Source organism: Brachyistius frenatus, unplaced genomic scaffold, assembly GCF_029030835.1.
Source record: "Brachyistius frenatus isolate BFR_SWC_R1_liver_20210118 unplaced genomic scaffold, ASM2903083v1 Contig_8, whole genome shotgun sequence".
NCBI lineage: Eukaryota > Metazoa > Chordata > Actinopteri > Embiotocidae > Brachyistius > Brachyistius frenatus.
In genome coordinates this window covers 5,692,864-5,710,776 of record NW_027210607.1, presented here as the reverse complement: position 1 = coordinate 5,710,776, position 17,913 = coordinate 5,692,864, and the positions used below count along the sequence as shown (strand labels likewise).

The following is a 17,913-nucleotide window of genomic DNA, read 5'->3' as shown; positions in this document are numbered from 1 at the left end:
TTGTTTCTTGGTAACATGATTCAAATGGTTGACATATGAGAGAAAATAAAATGAGGCCTCAAAAGCCTCAGCGGGATCCGACTCCGCTGCTAAAGAATGAACTCAAACTGAGATCGAAGGTCTGTCAGAAAAAGGGTGTTTTTAATTCAGATCATTCCTCAAATTATTGCAAACTCAAGCACATACAATAGCTTATTATATCAGCCAATTCCATGTGAAAAGCATAACATGATGCATATGCAGAACACTGTACCTTTAAGGAATTAACTGCAAAAAAAAAAGAAAAGAATATGCAACAGATGATTTTCTGTTCGAAGCGATTTCCTGAAAATGTCCATTGTAACGTAAGCATTCACCACCGATGAGGTGAAAGGAACAAACACACACAATCCCTTTCAGTACAATGTTATGACATTCAAGGTCCGTTGGGTGGCCCAGGTTGGCTAAAAATGAAAAGAATTCATTGCGTATTTGTTTGTCTTGTCTCCATGATATTGGATCTTCCACACACTCCTGCAAAAACTCGGCTGTTTTTGCCTTGTAAAACACACACATGCTCTCTAGAGGCCACTTTCTTAGGACAGAGCACTTAATGGCTGTTTGCTCGGGATGCAGGGGACGCGGCATCGCGCTAGCTGGGGTCAGATGATTTGTCGAGTTCAACTTTTACTCCTTTTTCTCCTGCACCTGCATGAAACAGGAAACACAAAGGAGATAATGTAAAAGAAAACAAAGGGGGGGGGGGGCACAGCATTAGACGCGGGATTGTTTAGTTTAAGCATCAAGTCCTACCTGTTAAGTATTTTTCTTTAGCTCTCGCTCGCTCGTCTGCGTCGAAATACCAAACCGTGATGGCATACCTGCAGAGACACGATTAGTGGTGAGACCACAACAGACCACATCATCTGAGCGCGTGCGGCGGAGACACTTGGTAGCTGACCGACCTTGTGGAAAAAGCGGGTTGAACCTCGTGAGGGTTCCGTCTGTCCGACCAGAACAGCAGCAGACGGTCAAATTTTGGCTCTATGTCGGCAAACTGGACCTTTCCTTCTGGAAAGATTCGTAGAAGGCCACCGTGTTCCTGGAAGAGCAGAAGGAGAAGAAACAAACCCTCGTTATGTATACAAATTTAGGGCTGAGCAAAAGCAGGACGGTGAAGTGAGACTTTAGGAAGCAAACAGTTGAGTGAAGCCTCCGCTGTGATTACATTTCTGGGTATGATCATCCATATTAAAAAGGAGAGGAACAAAACACACCAATAAAAATGACACTTAAAGGCTTTTTAAATGATTAACATAGGGCGACAATGTCGAAGGAAAAGGGTTGTCCAACTCCGAGGGTTAGAAAGAAAGCTCAGGATAGGAAACAGCAGCGGGGGACGGCTTTCCTGTGGAGGGATAGGAAGAATAACCCACAGGAAAACTGCTCTGGCTGGATAAAGGACCTGGAGAGTGAAAAAGCAGATTGCTGCAAGCGTGCCGCTTCAACTCTCACACAGCTGATATGATAGGCCCTGCTCTTCACACGCAAACAGGGTTCACACCCTTTGTTGGAGAAGTAATGCTATTCCCATTTACGCTCCACTGAACGAGGGGGAACGCCTGTGGTGTGACTAAACTAAATAAAGTGCAACAGGGAGCGCTGACTTTTAACACTTGGTTGTAAAGCCGAGTCCAGCGTGCCGGCCTGCAATGAAAGTGGATTATTGAGGGCGGGCAGGATGACCGCTGTCGGCAGGCCATGACCTCATGACCTCCATCCAAATGAACTGGACTGATGCTGAACACAAACATGCAGAGGCTGCAGACTCTTTAAGAGCTCACTGTCCACTATCCATTTGGATTGACATCTTGTTCACTACATAGACCTCTACATAGGCGTCTCTAAAGTCCATACTTTGTTTGATTAACAGGGCTGGAGCACAAAGTTCTGGGCCCTAAACACAAACAGTCTCTGTGGACCCTCTTCTCGATTTATGTCTGTCACACATTGTGGTTATTAATGTAGTCACTAATGAACTGTTCATATCACATTTAAACAAGTAATGATAATCTGTAATATGTGCTTAATTCGGCACAGTTCATCCCTCCTTTCTCAAAGTACTGTAGCCTGCATCGCTGCTTTTTCAGGGGCCTGTACTGTACTGGGGCCTCAGGGAGTCGCTCCCACTTTCACCACGACTACGATGAGCAGTCGATCAACAGTTCAAAACAAAACAAAAGCACATGCAGTAGGAGCAAAGTCTCACATTAGAGAAGCTGAAAACCACAAGAAGACTCTTGATTCGTGATTCTTAACCAGAACCATTAATTAGTTATTAAGTGCCACTTCATTTTCTGCTGATTTACTACTTTTCTGAATGGCATTTATATCAAGTCCATTAATGTGCCATGAATCCCATTTAACCAAACCCTTCCCCTGGACAGCAGTTAACGTTGTGTTAAGTGCCCCGAGATGACTTGTATTGGGATTTGGCGTTATATAAATAACATTTAAAAAAAACCCTGAATGGTACATTCTTTTTTTAAAGTAACATGGAGCTTTAAAGGCTTGAGTCACAAAAAATAACCCGAATAGACGACACCTCCATTTTTTTTGACACACACACACACACACACACACACACACACACACACACACACACACACACACACACACACACACACACACACACACACACACAGTATATTACACGTTCATATTACTGGGCTTTAAAATGCATTAGTAAGTTCTACACAAACAGCTTCTCACCAACGAAACAGTTAATGGTTAGGAAAAGACCAACACTGAGATTATTAACGAGATTTTGTTCGAGTGTCTGGTGGAACAAAATGTTTTTTGACACCCCGTCCAAGCTAAACAAATAAAAATCGTGCCAATCCCGACACCCCCATGACTGCCGAGAGCACCGCTCACGGAGGGAAGTCACATGGTGTATCCACAGATACCAGTATGAATGTTTATCACTCACAACAAAGCTTACTCAAAATCAGGGCTCCTGCTGCTGTCGTGTTTGTTCAGGCTTTATTTGGCGCTTCACTATTGGTTCATTCAGACGGAGGACGAGTTGGTGGAACCGTCACTGCGTGGCGGACGTGCGGATTGCAGAACGCGCTTCTCTTGACTGCTAATACACGGAACAAAGAGTCGTGTCTATACGTCTCTCCAGACACGTGACCCGTCCTCGTCTCTCGCCCACTGCCTTCTGGGAAAGGTTCACATCGCCTGCAACCGTGCGCAAGATGAGCACTTTAGAAAACGGATGGATGATAGTCTACATCTTGGGTGCAGGGAAAATGTTCATGTCCTGCATATTAACGGAGTATTTGAATCCACATGTGAAATATGATCATAATCTTCGCTTCTTTTCCTCGAGTTATGGGCAGAAAAGCACCTTTGCCGAACATTATGACGTAAAGGTGAGCTTTTCGTTTTGACTATGAAATGTCATCACTTCGTCATTTTATCCTGTTAAAGACGTTTGGGTGAAATTCTGTCATGCGTCGCATGAATTCTTGAGTGATGGTCAAAAACGTGTTTTGAGGTCACCGTCAGTGTTTTCCACCTAGGTGCACCTATTTGTGCTAGAAAATCTTACATTTTTCATTCAAAAATATGCAATGTCTGACAATTATTATTACCACATTTGTGTAAACATGTTCCAAAACTTAAAAGAGCTTGAGCAGATAATAAATAAAAAACATCCAAAAAGCCAAAGACAAAACTCATTCAATTAGTTTAGTTAATTTGACGCCCTCCACCATAGATCATTATCTGGCGTACGTGATGCTGAAATGGCCTGGGTGCTGTGCTCAACACCAAACAGGAAATGTTTTCTTCATTACTTGACAACCAAATTCTATTCAGTTCATTCTTGAATTCAAGTGAATGTTTGTGCCAAATTTAAAAAAAATTCCCTCAAAGCGTTTCTGGGAATGAGACGGAGGAACTGACAACCCAAAACATTCTGCCTGCAACCACGACCACTGCCGGGGAGAAGCCATAAAAACTGTGACTGTGTGTTAAGTAAGAGCAATACAGAAGAAACCACTGCTACAAAACAGGTCAGGATGAATGGCACCTATCAGCATCTGTTGGCTATAAGAGGTGTGTTGGCAATAATTTGATATGCATGTGATTTGTTCCCAGTCAGCAGGTACATCGGTGACTGTACCTGCCAGTTATGTAATATGTTAAGAGAAATCATCTTGAAAATCATAATTGCTAATACAAAACAAACTGCATCAGCAAAGATAAACAGCAGTCACAGGCTGTTACTAGTCAACCAGGACATGATGGACACGGAGTACATACAGGAACTGTAAAATAGTCAATCTTAGAAGCAAGTGAAAAGTTAAAGTACTGTTAAATTAGGTGTTTATGTATGTTTTGTCCAGCCTCGGCCTGATAACTTTACATTCTAGTTGCCGTACTGCTTACTTAATGACAGCAATGATCACCGCAGAGCCCGACCCTCTCAAACCAGCTGGAACAATTGAATAATCTGAACCTGAATTGAGGAAGATTGGGATTGTGTTTTACAGTTTGGGTTTGAATTATAAACTCTACTGTTTAAGCATTTACGTTATTTCAAATATCAAACAATCGTAGCGTCGACGCTCCTAATTCACTCAAGTCAATTTTCCTCGTCAGATTATTTGTCTCAATCTAGCGGGACCTGCGTTTGCTGCGTCCATTCCTCAGTAATAATGTGAAACTATTTACCCACAATAGACTACAGAAATATTTCAGGTCTGGGTTCCGAAGGCTCTCACACAGATGTACATCATCAAAATAAGCACTTTTTAAAAACGCAACCAAATGGAAGAGAGATAAAAGAAAGGAAGTGCAGTTGAGATATAAGAGTTCTTGTATTTCTTGTCCCTGATTGGTTGTGCATGGATTAGCAGTATATCTATGTTTTAATGGGATTATAAACAAAGAGAGCGGCCATAGAGTATGTAACCACCACCACCTTCTCTACAGGGGGTGTGGAGCATGAATAGAGCAGGATGAAGGGTGATGACCTCGCCGCGGACAGACAAGAACTACGTTGACTTGTTATATGCTTGCGACAGGAAGTCAGACTGCAATGTGAAGACCCAACACACCACCATTCTGTAAAATATTTTGTTTTGAGTTATTTCAGAAATTACTAAAGTTTACAGAGAATTTGTCCCATGGGAAAAAAAAAAAAAAGCTGTTATTTTTTCACACTGAATCCAAATGTGTTGTCAGCTTTTCTCTTATCACTAAGAGCTCCTTTGTCCCGGTACACTCACATCTCCACTATGATGCAAACCGGACAACAAGGTGAAAATCTTGTTCATCTTGGTTTGTACATTTTGTAAGTGCCTTATTTATGTTTAAGTAATATACACTTTGACACTTAAACGTAAAAAATATATATAATAATAATAATAACAACATTAATAATAATAAAACCAATCTAAAAACATATTTGAATTCAGAGTAAAAAGTATCAGAAGGTCAACCTATTTCATTTTGTGGGACAAAAGAAAATTTTGTTGCCAAGTACAATTTCAAATCACGATTGAGTCAATGTTTATAACAGAAAAGTTATTTCCTCCGCTCGTCACTCCCATACCTTGGCATTCCAATCTTTATTAAGGTAATATATGCATGTGACACACCGTCCATCGCCGTTCGGGTTGTCCACATGGCGCACATAGCCTGTCCCTTTCCCCGGGTAACACGCCACCATTGCCTGAAGAGAAGAAGTTGAAAAAGCGGGATTAGTAAAAAAACAGATCTGCAGTGACGAAAGCACAAACGTAAGCTCACAATGTCAAGATGTCATGCGCGTCATCGAACAACAGATGGATGCATTCAAATTGTGCGTCCACACGCGAACGGCAGTAAAAATGCAATCAGTCAGAACAAAAGCGGTGTGGAAGCAGCTCAGACTGCATTTGTTGGCCCCTGATGTGTGTGCAGCAGACTGACTTGGCACGGCCTGGTTGTATTGTTGCCACACCTGCACCAAGACACGGACATGAGCCCTGGCCGTGTCCACCCCAGCTGACTCACTCTAAACTTTAAACTAGTGCAAAAATAAACCGGAGATATCGTGCTGCACGTCGACTTCCCCTCGCCTTTTCCTGCTCTGTTAAGAGGCGCATGATCTGCTTGGGTGTTGGCAGTGAACCCCTATGAGCTGTTGTAAACTTCTTGGTGTAAACAGCGAGCGAACGCACTCGTAGACTGCAGAATATCCCCGAAGGAATGAGACACACACAAGTGACGAGTCGCACGCCGCCGCCGGGAGGACAGAGAAACACTTGTGCTTTCTTCAGAAGTAAGAAATCCTGAAGGACATGATGAAAAGGGGGGACAAAAAGTGTCTCTATCTTCTTAAAACACGGAGTTTTCGCACCAAAAATTACAACCAACACTTGGACAGCATGCGTCATGACATGTGACACCTGTGAGCTTTCTGACTTGAAGGCAGAGCAAGTGAATGCACACCAAGACAGAGGGCAGATTCAGCCCTCATTCAGAGCAGCGAAGCAGTGATATGACAGACAAAGGGCAACGCTATCCGCATTCTTTCATGCACTTGCATCAACATAAACCATAGCAACATTATTATAAACACAGCAGACTAAACATCTTCCCTTGGTCTCGTACCAAGTCAAATAACGCCAGACTATTGATGTCTGAACTTTGAAAAGCTGAAGCTGTCCTGTCCACAAAGAAATAACAAAACATGTATTCCCCGTCGATGAACATACTTTGGGAAGGTATCGTGATTTTTGTATCATAAGCGTACTGCACAATCTGTATGTGCAAAACCTTTCCAGTCATGCGAAGCCCAACGGGAGCCAAGAAAACAACAACAACAACAAAAACAAACGTTTGCATCACACGTCTGCATCTCATTTTCTAGCTCATCTGAACGTAGTTGCTTTTGTCAGTCCACATTGTGCTCCTCACATCTGAGCGATGCAGGTTACCACTGGAATGCACAGTATCAGGGCCTTCAAGGCTTAGAAACAACAAAACTCAAACTTAAAGATGAGGGGGTCGGTGAGACGGGCTCTGGTTGCATGAACTTTATCAATTTGAATAAAAGAAAGAAGGGGGGGGGTCTTTGAAGGAACAGCTGCTGGGTGAGGGGCATGCAAAACTGACAAAGGGCTTCCTGTCAGTGAGGCAGTACTGTATGCTTTTCAGTGTGAGTGTGTGTAAAAGAGCGGGACAGAGAAAGGAGGGAGAGGGGGTTGGGAGGGGTGGGGGGACAGAAAGAGAAAGCAAGAGGGGCTGGGCCGGAGCAGAAGAGAGGAGTGAACTGATGTAAACTTTGACTCTTGGCCTCCCTCCAGAGGGAGCAGTATTTTAATGGTTGTGCTACGTGCAGAGCGTGAGGAAGGTTGGCTGATCCTCGGCTGTCACCCCTCCCACCCTTAACTGCTGGGCTAACACTGCAAGGCTGGAGATGGGTAAACAGTCGCTGCTTAGGGAAAGTGTGTGGATTCAGATGTGATGTGTGTGTGCTGCTTGGGGAAAGTGTGTGGATTCAGATGTGATGTGTGTGTGCGTGGGCTGAGTGAAGGTGAGAACCTCGACACTGCAAAAAACACAACCCCCGGACACAGCAGTTTCGTCTTTCACTTCCCTCAACCGGACAGCTGGAGGAACTTTATAAGGCTTCATGTACCGCTGGAGAGCTCGACTTCACTTATGTATCTGTGAGTGTGAAAAGTGGGATCCAACTAAAATATATTAGTTATTTAAAAAAAAAAAAAAAAAAAGCTAGTTTGGTTTAGTGATGCAATTTGACTAGGTAGGAAACTCTCCTCAGAAACACAATAACTTATTAAATTACACAGACACAGACACACACACACACACAGACACACACACACACACACACACACGCACGCACGCACACGCACACGCACGAATTATCCACAGCAAATACATGACATTGGAATGCAGAACAGCTTGTATCTGGAAATGCCAGCCCTGTACTGACTGCTGGTTAACTGCCATCTGCCTTTCATGTGATCTGGTCATGAGAACCCAACAAGCTGAAGCACATAGAGGAGACACTGCTTCTGATAAAAATCCTCAGTCACAGAGTCACACAAGGTTTGGAGGTAGAACCTCGATGGAAGTGCAACACACAAACACAACCTCAGAGTGCAGCACTTTGTAATAGAAAAACGAGGAGGTGAAATCACTGCTACTTCACCTCTGATCTTTTTACCTATTGGAGCTCACTTCATTCCAGTCACTTGCTCTTCCTCGTTCCTGTGTGGCCCTCATTAGGAGGCTGACCTTGATCCTCATGTCGTTTGTTTACATTCCATAAGCACGACTTCAGAGGCCGACTGGCATTCACAGGCAGAGAACGAGAGGGGTGGAGGTCACCGAAAAAAGCTAATAGTAAATTAAAAACAGACATGTAGTAGGTTTTCCAGTACTTTAAATAACCTGCAGTATTAAAATAACCAAAAAAAAGTTCAACACAGGAGGCACAGACTGTGACCACGTCACAACACCTTCTGTTAACATGGGAAAAGCTTCAATTCACATGTATTTCAGTAAAAGCAGAAAAAAGTCACTCAGCAGCCCTGCAGCCCTAGCAAGCATCTCAGAATCAGGCTTTTCACACTCTTTCCCCAAAAAGCAATCCTCTACCGTACTGCAGGTTTATCGTTTCATATAGAAGACAAAAAAAGTGACCCTCAGGGTTTCTGCTTCATGGGTCCAGTTCAATTCAATTTTCTTTATAGCGCACTAAATCACAACAGAAGCCATTTAAGAGAAAACAAACACATCACGTGCTGTATTTAAATGAACATTCTTGAGTGTCAAACTGCAGCAGCAGAATCTTTCTTTTACCTGCAGCCGCCTCGTCACTGGATCGTTGATCCACCGCTGCTCTCTGATATCAAACTGAAACTGTGAGTTTCTGACCGACAGCTCAGACGAAGCTCTGACTGTTTCACACTGAATTAATGAACGCTCACGCGGTAACTGTAATTGTTAACCCGTGTCGGTATACTTTAGTTGACTGCATGCGTGGCTGCAGGCTGCAGCAGCGACACATGAACCTCAAGCTTGTCTGTAACTTTCATCTCTCCAGAGAATACACCCGTCGCTGCGATGCTATCAGTTCATCACGCTACGTGTGCCGAAGTGAGCCTTGAACTGGGGTGGGACAAAAACGGAAAAGCTGCAAGGGGTCTATTCGCTTCACAGAAGAGATGCTTATCCAAACACCAGTGAAAACAGTTGGGATGGAGACCTTGTAGCGCAGAGGGGTGTGGGAACAGAGGCGGTTTGGGTCCCAGCCCGGGATCGCTCGCTGTTTTATCTGTCAGACACTGGGGTGCTGCCTCGGAGGAAATCCCTGTTTAAAGTAATGACCTAGTTTACGCTTTTTTTCTTTACGGTGGGCTGTGAACAATAGAAGGACGTATACAGCAGCAGCACAACCCATTCACCCTCCACATGTTGCAGCGGAAACACGAGCACGGTCTCTGGTATTGTTACGCAAATACTATGAAGTGAATTGTGAAAAGTCGTCAAGCCGTGTACGTCTGAGCACACGCTCCAGCTGACAAACAAAAGATAAATGTTCAGTCTGATCACTGTGGGCTGCTTCATCTGGGATAAACTTAATGATGGAGGATCCACTCGCATAAAGGGGCCCACTGTTTCTACTGTTGTACTAATTTCATTCATGAAAACACCATAAACCTGCACGTTTTAAACAAATCCGTGCACACCAATTCCTCTTAGAAACCGTCCTGCCGTCAGGCAGGTCATGTTCGAGTCATATGCAACAAGAGAAAAAAAGATATTTAAAGTCAACTCTCTGTTTTGTGCTGTACAAAACTCCTTAGCGCCTGCTCAGCATGACTGAATGGCTCCATCCGAGCCTGTGTGAGAGCCAAGTGAACTCATTCTGTAATTGGATCAGTCACTGATACTTTCTCTTTGCCAGTCGCACAAGATGGGCCACAGCGAGAGAAAAAAACAAAACAAAAATGAGTGTTTCAGAAAATCAGTTCATATGAAGGCCATTCTGGGTCAAAGTGTTCGATTGAACAAAGTACTTGAGAGGGAATCAAAGCTCTCAGTTCAATGAAAGCAGGTGGACGATGGCAAAGGAACAATTCTACTTATTAACGCTGCTAATTATAACAAATTACTCCATTGGTATCATCTAAAAATATTTTGTTCTAATTTGATGCAAGGAAAACAATCCTAGTCACTTTATAAACCTTTTTTTGTATTATTGTTCATGTGATGCTCCACCCACCATAAATCCTCGCTGTCTTTAAATCTACAGCTGCAAACAGTCAAAAACAAAGACCTCTTTCTCAAGGCTCCACCTGGATCACAGCCAGGTGCTGCTTAGACACTCATGGGATGGTGAACGGAGAGACAAATGTGTGCTCCAAGCTAGATTCAAATTTAGTTAAATTGCAATGCTGACGACATTAAAAGCCTCAATTTGGTTCGTGAGCACCAGTTTAATAATATAAAACATGTTCCTCAAGGAATTAAATTAAATTACCTGCTTGCATTTCAGTATCTAGTATGTTGCAGAAACTTAAGAACACAAAACACGACAGATCATACAATATTACACCATAATAACAAAATAAGCATCATGAAGAACCCACAGACGGAATACCGAGTTTTAGGAAAAGACTGGCTGCAGCTCGGCTCCTCCGTGACCGGAGATGATGAGTGATGCTGCCTTCTGACTGACTCCAGAGCTATTTATGGTTTACTGCACGATGGTTAAACAATAAGCAGGGAAAAAGTGGCACGCGAGGTGCTGCCTCGGTCATGCTGGTACTGTAGGGGGAAGGAACCTATAGCATAATGTACAGGCGGCTCCAGCGCCCAGGGCACTTCCTCTAGTCTACTTACTACTCTTTAAAATATAGGTCAACTTTCTTTTGAAAGCACACATGAACTTGGGTCATTGTCAGTCGCATCGCTGTGATGAGGGCAGGATTGAGTTTGTCCAGATTTATCCTGTTTAAGTTGAAAACTTCTGAGCATCTGTCTGCAGTGCTGCATAAAAATGACTAGCTGTGAAAGTCAGCTGTAAGCTCATGGTTCATCATTTCCTAATTTGAATGTTTCTTTCTGTGACTCATTCTCACTCACTAGATGTCTGTGAACATAGTAATGTGAGTCTTGGCCGAGCTCAGCATGTCTGTGTAACATGAACTCGGGTACGAGGTCACGGCTACACGTTGTCCACCCAGAGACAAAAGGGATTTTACACGCCTGTTTTATATTAATGAAGAATTGACATCACGTTTTCATCCGCGTACTTAAGTGGTTTGAGTTGTATTTAATTCACCATGGACAGTCCTACATTGGAATTTCATCTCACAAACAGTTTTTCAATAGAACTTCCAAAGCATCTACCTTTTCTCAGTACATCTTGCAGCTGCAGTCTGAAACTGTACGGCTTTTATCCATACTGCCCATCCCTCTGTTGTATCCAGGACTGCAACAAACAATTATTTTCACTATTGATTAATCTCTTGACTATCAATCAATCAAATGAAACACCAAATAAATATTCCTACAGAGCAAGGTAGCATCATTAAATGGTTTTATCTGATCAACAGTTCCCAACACAAACATTGTGAATTTCCTACAAAGTAGTAGGAAGAGAACAATGACATCATCACAACTGAGAAGCAAGAACAATGTTTGCCACTGTTCTTTGAAAAAGGCCACTTATTCATAATGTGACAGCATAGCTTGTTTTGACTGACTACATGATTAATCAATAATTGTTTTAGCTCTATTTAAGTTTCTTTTCTTGCTGAAACAAAAGGAGTTGATTTTCAAAACGGTCGAGTTGTGTCATTAGACCTGTGCTTTACGTTTGCGGTCCCATCAAAAGCACAAACTAATAGAAACATAACAATCACTGTTGTGTTGGACTGCATTACACTGTTTAGAGTACAATAGTGTAAATAAGTCCAGTATTTAAACTCTATACGAAGAGACATCATGGCATGTTACAGAGTTATCATGTTTCAAAATGCTAGCTTTGTAAGCGAGGAGTAAGAATGTTTACGATCTCGGCTCAGCGAGCTTGTTTTAGCATGCAGGACACTAACGTTCAGTTGAGAACGACGAGTCAGTGGCAGGACAACCGTGCTGCTGCTATAAACTTCTTTATATTTCCTGATAATACCATAATGACATCAGAGAGGATAAAACATGCTGGAACTGCAGAGAAACTAACAAGTCCCAGTGCCTGCGACTCCCCACAATGTTATCAAGTGAAAAGGGGAAATGGAAACAATGGCATTTAATAATTATTTGGGCAAAATCTTTTCCCTCTGTCTTTCCCAATGTGAATTGTGCTTACATTGTGTTGTATCCCTTTGAGCCATTGATACGGGTGGCCTTCCATTTGTGCAAGTCATGCTGATTTTTGCTGGTCACAGTCCAGTCGTGTGTTTGCCAAGGCAACTGGGGCAGTAGGAGGCGAGGCAGTCCAGTTCTTAACTGTGTTTGACTCAGAGGCCAGCTGCATGGATCAACGGCGCCACCCGAAATGTCCTTTCTGAAAAGTGTTTCAGGTCTACTAAGAACCAGCCGGGGGTGAAAAAAAAAAACACAACTGGACAGGAGGAGCGGCCTAAAATTAACAGCGTACGGCAAATCAGAGCTCGGTGCCAGCACAAAAAACCAAGTACCTGAAGTAAGCAAAGGCCACGAGTTTCTATCTAGTGTCACTAACAGATGATCCTTTAAATGTCATGAAGGGGAATTTTAACAGTCAAAAAAACAGTTGACTACCCTCACTGAGGTTCGTCCAATTCTCAGGAGTATCATTTTCTTGGTTTGTTTGACTTTTATGCCAATCTCTCTCTCTGCCTCAATCTTCAGCCTTCGAGGTCAAAAACTGCTCATCTGTGAGTGCCTGCATGTTTCTTTTTTTTACATCTTTAAAAGCAGAATAAAATATAAAAGCAATTAAGCAAACACAAGTAATGCTGAAATAAAAACTGTATACCTGCTAAATCTAACTGCACAGATCATTATATGAAATAACAGTTGTAAATTCCTCTAAAACTGAAAGAAAAGACGACACAAAGCAATAACTTCAGATAAGACATTAGAGCCTTTTAGACACTCTGTATAATGTTATTCATCTCAACAGTCCTGCAGTAAATCCGACCTTCATGAAGGTTATAATGTTCTGTTATTGTCTGACTATTCTTAAGATGTGCTCATCGGCGTTTATGGTCTTTAGTCGACCTGATAAGATACATGTGGTTTGAATAAAACATTACAAAAACACCTTTCACATCGCAGTCTCTAAAATGACCACACAGCTGATTTAACACCTTACTGAAACAATAAAAAGGGACGTTTTGTTAGACTGCATTACTTTAAGCGAGCTCTACCTCAACACACTGCATTTTGAAAAGGAGCACTAACTTCTACTCAATAGAAAACAATCTCCTTCAGAGTACCAGGGTGGCGCTGGGAGCAGCTCATCCCCTCTTGGGTCAGCTGAAAGGTCACGGTGACCAGATCTGGTTAAAAGAGCTGTAGGTCACACGCAGTCCGAACAGCTGAGAGGGAGCCACTGCTTCGGGCTGATGTAGCCTATATTTTCAAAACAGCGCTCATCGGTTAGACATGATTAACAGTTAGAAATGACGACGAGGTGCCGTGACAGCTGTTAAATGTGCACACGCTGCTCACTATTTCGGGGGAATCTGCATGAAAGGGGAGAATACTCATCACTTTCCTTCAAAAGACATTTTCTCCGAAAACACCTCGGCGAAGCCGAGGCTGTCCACATCCTCAAACACGCAGGACTTCTTCTCAACATAGGAATTCAACACGGTACTGAGCTGGTTCACGATTGCAGCCCGCCACTTCTCTCCGGTGCGGTCAGACGTCACTCAGCTACCGAGCAGCGTCTCTGTACGTGACTCGCAGCACAAGCGCACTTCAGGCTGCCGTTTGCCACCTCCTTCACACACACCGTGCTACCTGACGGCGGTAAAAGTGAAACTGTAGACGTTTCATCAGTGTGCGAGCAGGATGTTTTCATTGGTGCCGTGTGTGCGTTGAGCAGCACACGCCTATAGGAACGGGAGGGAAGAAGGACATGTGCAGCGTGTTATACACTCACTGTCATCTGCATGCTGCCGGTCTGCAGTCTGTGGTCAGTTTATCGGTTACAGCTTGCTGAAACAAATGCAGTGTAACACAATAATCCTGCAATAAACCAACCTCCATGACGGTTATATTGTTCAGCAGTTACTGAGGTCTTGATTCAGATCTATTCTTCATTTTGACTGTGGTGCTTTGAATTGCACCGAGAAGTGTTCAACCTTTGGCTCACTCTGCTTTTAACCCGACTTGACATTAGAAAAAACTCACAAAACGCATCCTGTAAAGTCAACACCCATTTAAAGCAGTTCCAACTACATCTGGACATTAAAACCTTACTGAACAGAGGGTTTATTGCAGGTCTTGTTGTATTACACTGTATTAGTCTTATATTTGTTTGTTTGTGTGTGTGTGTGTGTGTGTGTGTGTGTGTGTGTGTGTGTGTGTGTGTGTGCACATTCATTGTAAACTAACTTTCAATTCATAAAGATTTGCTCAGCACTCAGGAACTCACAAAATGTTTTGTGCTGAGGAAATAATCCACCTTTCTGACTCAGGGAATTAGCCACGCGTTACCCTGGAGCTGGTGACGACTTATTTGCCTCCAACACTTAAAGTCGGGTCTAATTAGAGAACGGGGCTGATCTAGTCACATTAGTGGTGCCTTGATGACGGAGTGGAGTGACGTGAAAGCTCCCGTTTTGTGCTGAATGATGCAAGGCTTTTACATGCCTGCAAAACTTTTTAGATTTGAGTCCAACAGAGAGTCGGAGCACTGCTCGTCTGAGCCTTCACACCTTCACACGTGTGTTGGGTGTGAAACTCATGACCCCCCCCCCCAGCAGGGCTCTGCTCCTGCAGGACAAACAGATGCAGTGTTGGTGGTTGCGTTTGTTTTCTCTACCTGCTTTAATACTTACTTTTGTTCTTCCGTTTATCGTGTAGTTTCCCAGTTTTCCGTTACAGTGTCTGATCAGGTCGTCCATGCGACCCATTAGAAAGAGGATCTTCTCGCAGCCGGCCTCTTTCCCCTCTATCCACGTGATTTTGTCCCCTCGGATGTCTTTAGTGGAGTCGCTTTTTTGACTCACCAACTGCCCGTCTGTGAACTTGCCGGTTTTGTGCAGGGCCATGACATTGTCCAAAATGCCGAGGCCGGTCTCGAGTCCTAAAAAGTTGTCCACCACACAGATGCCATGCTTGTTCATACACGGCACGATGACCTCCATGGCAAGTTTCTGAGGGGATGAGCTGGTTTGTCCATTAGGTGTGGCCGGGTTGTTGTCCTCTCCCGCTTTGTCGCCGACCTCGGGTTCCTCCGTGTTAATTGTGTCTTGCGGCGTCGGCGCGCTGTCCCCGGGCTCGGGGCTTTTCTTCTCTGGGGGTTTCTCCGGAGCCTCGTCGGTCCCCGCCGGCGCAGCGTGCTCGGTCTTCTGCGCCTTGTCCGACTCCTTACAAATGAGCTTGTGTTTCTTCCAGTGCTGTTTCTGGTGCTCCTTGCTGCAGTAGAAGGAGCTCCGGCACCTACCGCACTTGAGAAGGTTCTCCATGTTCCCACAAAGTTCACAGTACTGCCGGTCTCGGTCCAGGTCGCTCTGCTGCTTCTCCATGTTTGAGGCTGCAGCGGGGTGTACTGCTCCTTTAAGTCCGATCCTTCACACGCGCCCTGCTAACCGACAACTTTGGAAACGATCCGCTGCCTCGCTGCACCGAGCGAAACGGCAAAGTACGACTCAAAACCTCGCCATTTGATCGCACTCATTCCCTCTCCGCGTCTCGTATCAGTGAAACAACTCGACGGGGTGCGCCCAGGACCGACCGTTCCGGAGTGGGTCGAGGTCTTTGGGAGGCATTTCTGCAGGTTAGCCGTCGGTCCCGGGGTAATGCATGGCGCCGCTCCGTGCGTGCTCAGCCTGCCTGTGGTCCAGCCCGCTCTGACGGAGGCGCACAAGCACCGCCCACCTCGCGCTGCCTTCGGGAGCCGTCGGACAGACGGTGAAACGGGCCCGGGACACGTGGAAGGAGCTAATCAGTGTCGTGGAAGGAGCTAATCACAGTGCCACGGCGGGGGCAACGTGGAGCTGCCATTTGTGAGAAAAGTCCACCTCTGGTTAATCAATAAAAGGTCGTTATCTGGACCGGATCCGTCTGCTTCAGTCGAGCAGACACGGATTATTCCGCATTAGTCTCATGTTCACTGACGTACAAAGAACTTTGCGTTCACGTTTACTGTGCCTAAATCAAATGTTCAGGCTTTCGTACTTAAAAAGAGCATTTTTATTTTTTTATTTTATGTTATAGGCTATCTCCCGTTATTCATTCTGATTCATTGCTAATAAACTACCAAACTATACAGCTTATTTAAAGTTTGCACCATCAAACATACCTCAAGTTTATAAAATTGTGCAACGATCTTTGAGGGTATATTCTGCATACCTTTACTTATGATACTGAAGAGCAATTTGCTGATCATACATTTATACTAGAGGATATGAAAACTTAATCCGACCCTGCGTACAGGACAGTAGATGGACTGATGGACACTTTCTTTCTGTCTTTCCTGCCAATCCAGGATGTTGAGTTAAGAGGACTAGCTTTGACCTTTTTTTTAAAAACAATTTTTTTTTATCACATTGGCAAAGGTGTCACTTATATTTGATCAAAAATCCATAGACATGAGCAGGACACATAGAAAAAAATGTCCCCTCGGGGATTAATAAAGTAACTACCTAACCTAACCTAAATGAAACAGGGGAATTCTTACACCGCAAAGACAGGTGATGTACACAGCCTAGATCAGAGAAAAAGCCCCAAAACAGAGACCATATTTGTGTATCAGAACATTGCTTTGTCTTCTTTCTTCGCCCAGTAATCATCTCATGACCTTTCAGATTCATGATCTGCTGTCCAAAGTTATAAAGAAGTTCGATCTAACTCCACCTGCAGCAGCTACAACAGTTACACGCTGCTTACCCAAGGATACTTCACTATTAATAATCTAATGATGTCATATATATATATATTAAATATTAAAGACATTAAATACTTTACTTACGTTGTACTCCTAATAGCTATGTACTTTTACTTTGGTGGGATGTTTCATGCAGGACTTTTACTTGTAATGGAGTTTTTCTGCATTGATGTTTTGGTACTTTTAATTAAGTAAACGATCTGAATACTTCTTCCGCCACTGGAGAACCATTACTAGTGCAGCTATTTTATTATAATTACTCCACACAAAAAAAACACAAAAACACAGCAGGTTGAAAGTTGAAATGTAGGAGCTCGAAGGAAGGCCCTGAAGGCATCTCGAGTCAACGTCAGTGTTGTACCCTCATTCCTGGCTTGCATATGTGAAATTCCTTACACACAACAAAGGAATAATTTGTATAAAGACCTGATAAACTGAACGGTTAGTTAGTGTGCCGTTTATGTAGCTATTGACTGCGTTTGGATGGGGTTTAAATCTACTATTGTGATGCATATTGTAAGATTATTTAATTAGATTGTCATGAAGCATACACATATTTAGATAACATGCCACTCTGCACATTTCTGGGATTTGTCACTCATCGCACTATTAATTAAACCGGGTTTCTGCTGCGCTGTGCAGAGACAGAGGCAAAATGTAAGCTCAAATTGGCACCAGTTGTGTGGCACGTACACAGTCGACAGTAGTCCCTGGAGGAGGGGTTATGGAGAGGAGAGTAATCTGATCAAGAAAGGTTGGATGATGCACACTTTAATAGCAGAAAATGA

At 43.6% G+C, this 17,913-nt stretch overlaps 1 protein-coding gene across 2 annotated transcripts; it reads right to left on the bottom strand.

Moving 5' to 3' along the window:
• Positions 1–119: 119 nt before the first annotated feature.
• On the bottom strand, positions 120–16,065 carry egln1a (egl-9 family hypoxia-inducible factor 1a). 2 transcript variants are annotated; one of them, XM_069690075.1, is made up of 5 exons: positions 15,075–16,064; positions 5,609–5,728; positions 945–1,081; positions 793–860; positions 120–687 (listed from the first exon to the last, which is right to left on the bottom strand). In XM_069690075.1, exons 1-5 carry the CDS (start codon positions 15,762–15,764, stop codon positions 632–634), a joined length of 1,071 nt encoding a protein of 356 aa, XP_069546176.1. In that variant the 5' UTR covers positions 15,765–16,064; the 3' UTR covers positions 120–631. The 2 variants fall into 2 exon arrangements, with proteins under 2 accessions (XP_069546176.1, XP_069546177.1); XM_069690076.1 differs by lacking the exon at positions 5,609–5,728 and having other exon boundaries at positions 15,075–16,065.
• Positions 16,066–17,913: the final 1,848 nt, after the last annotated feature.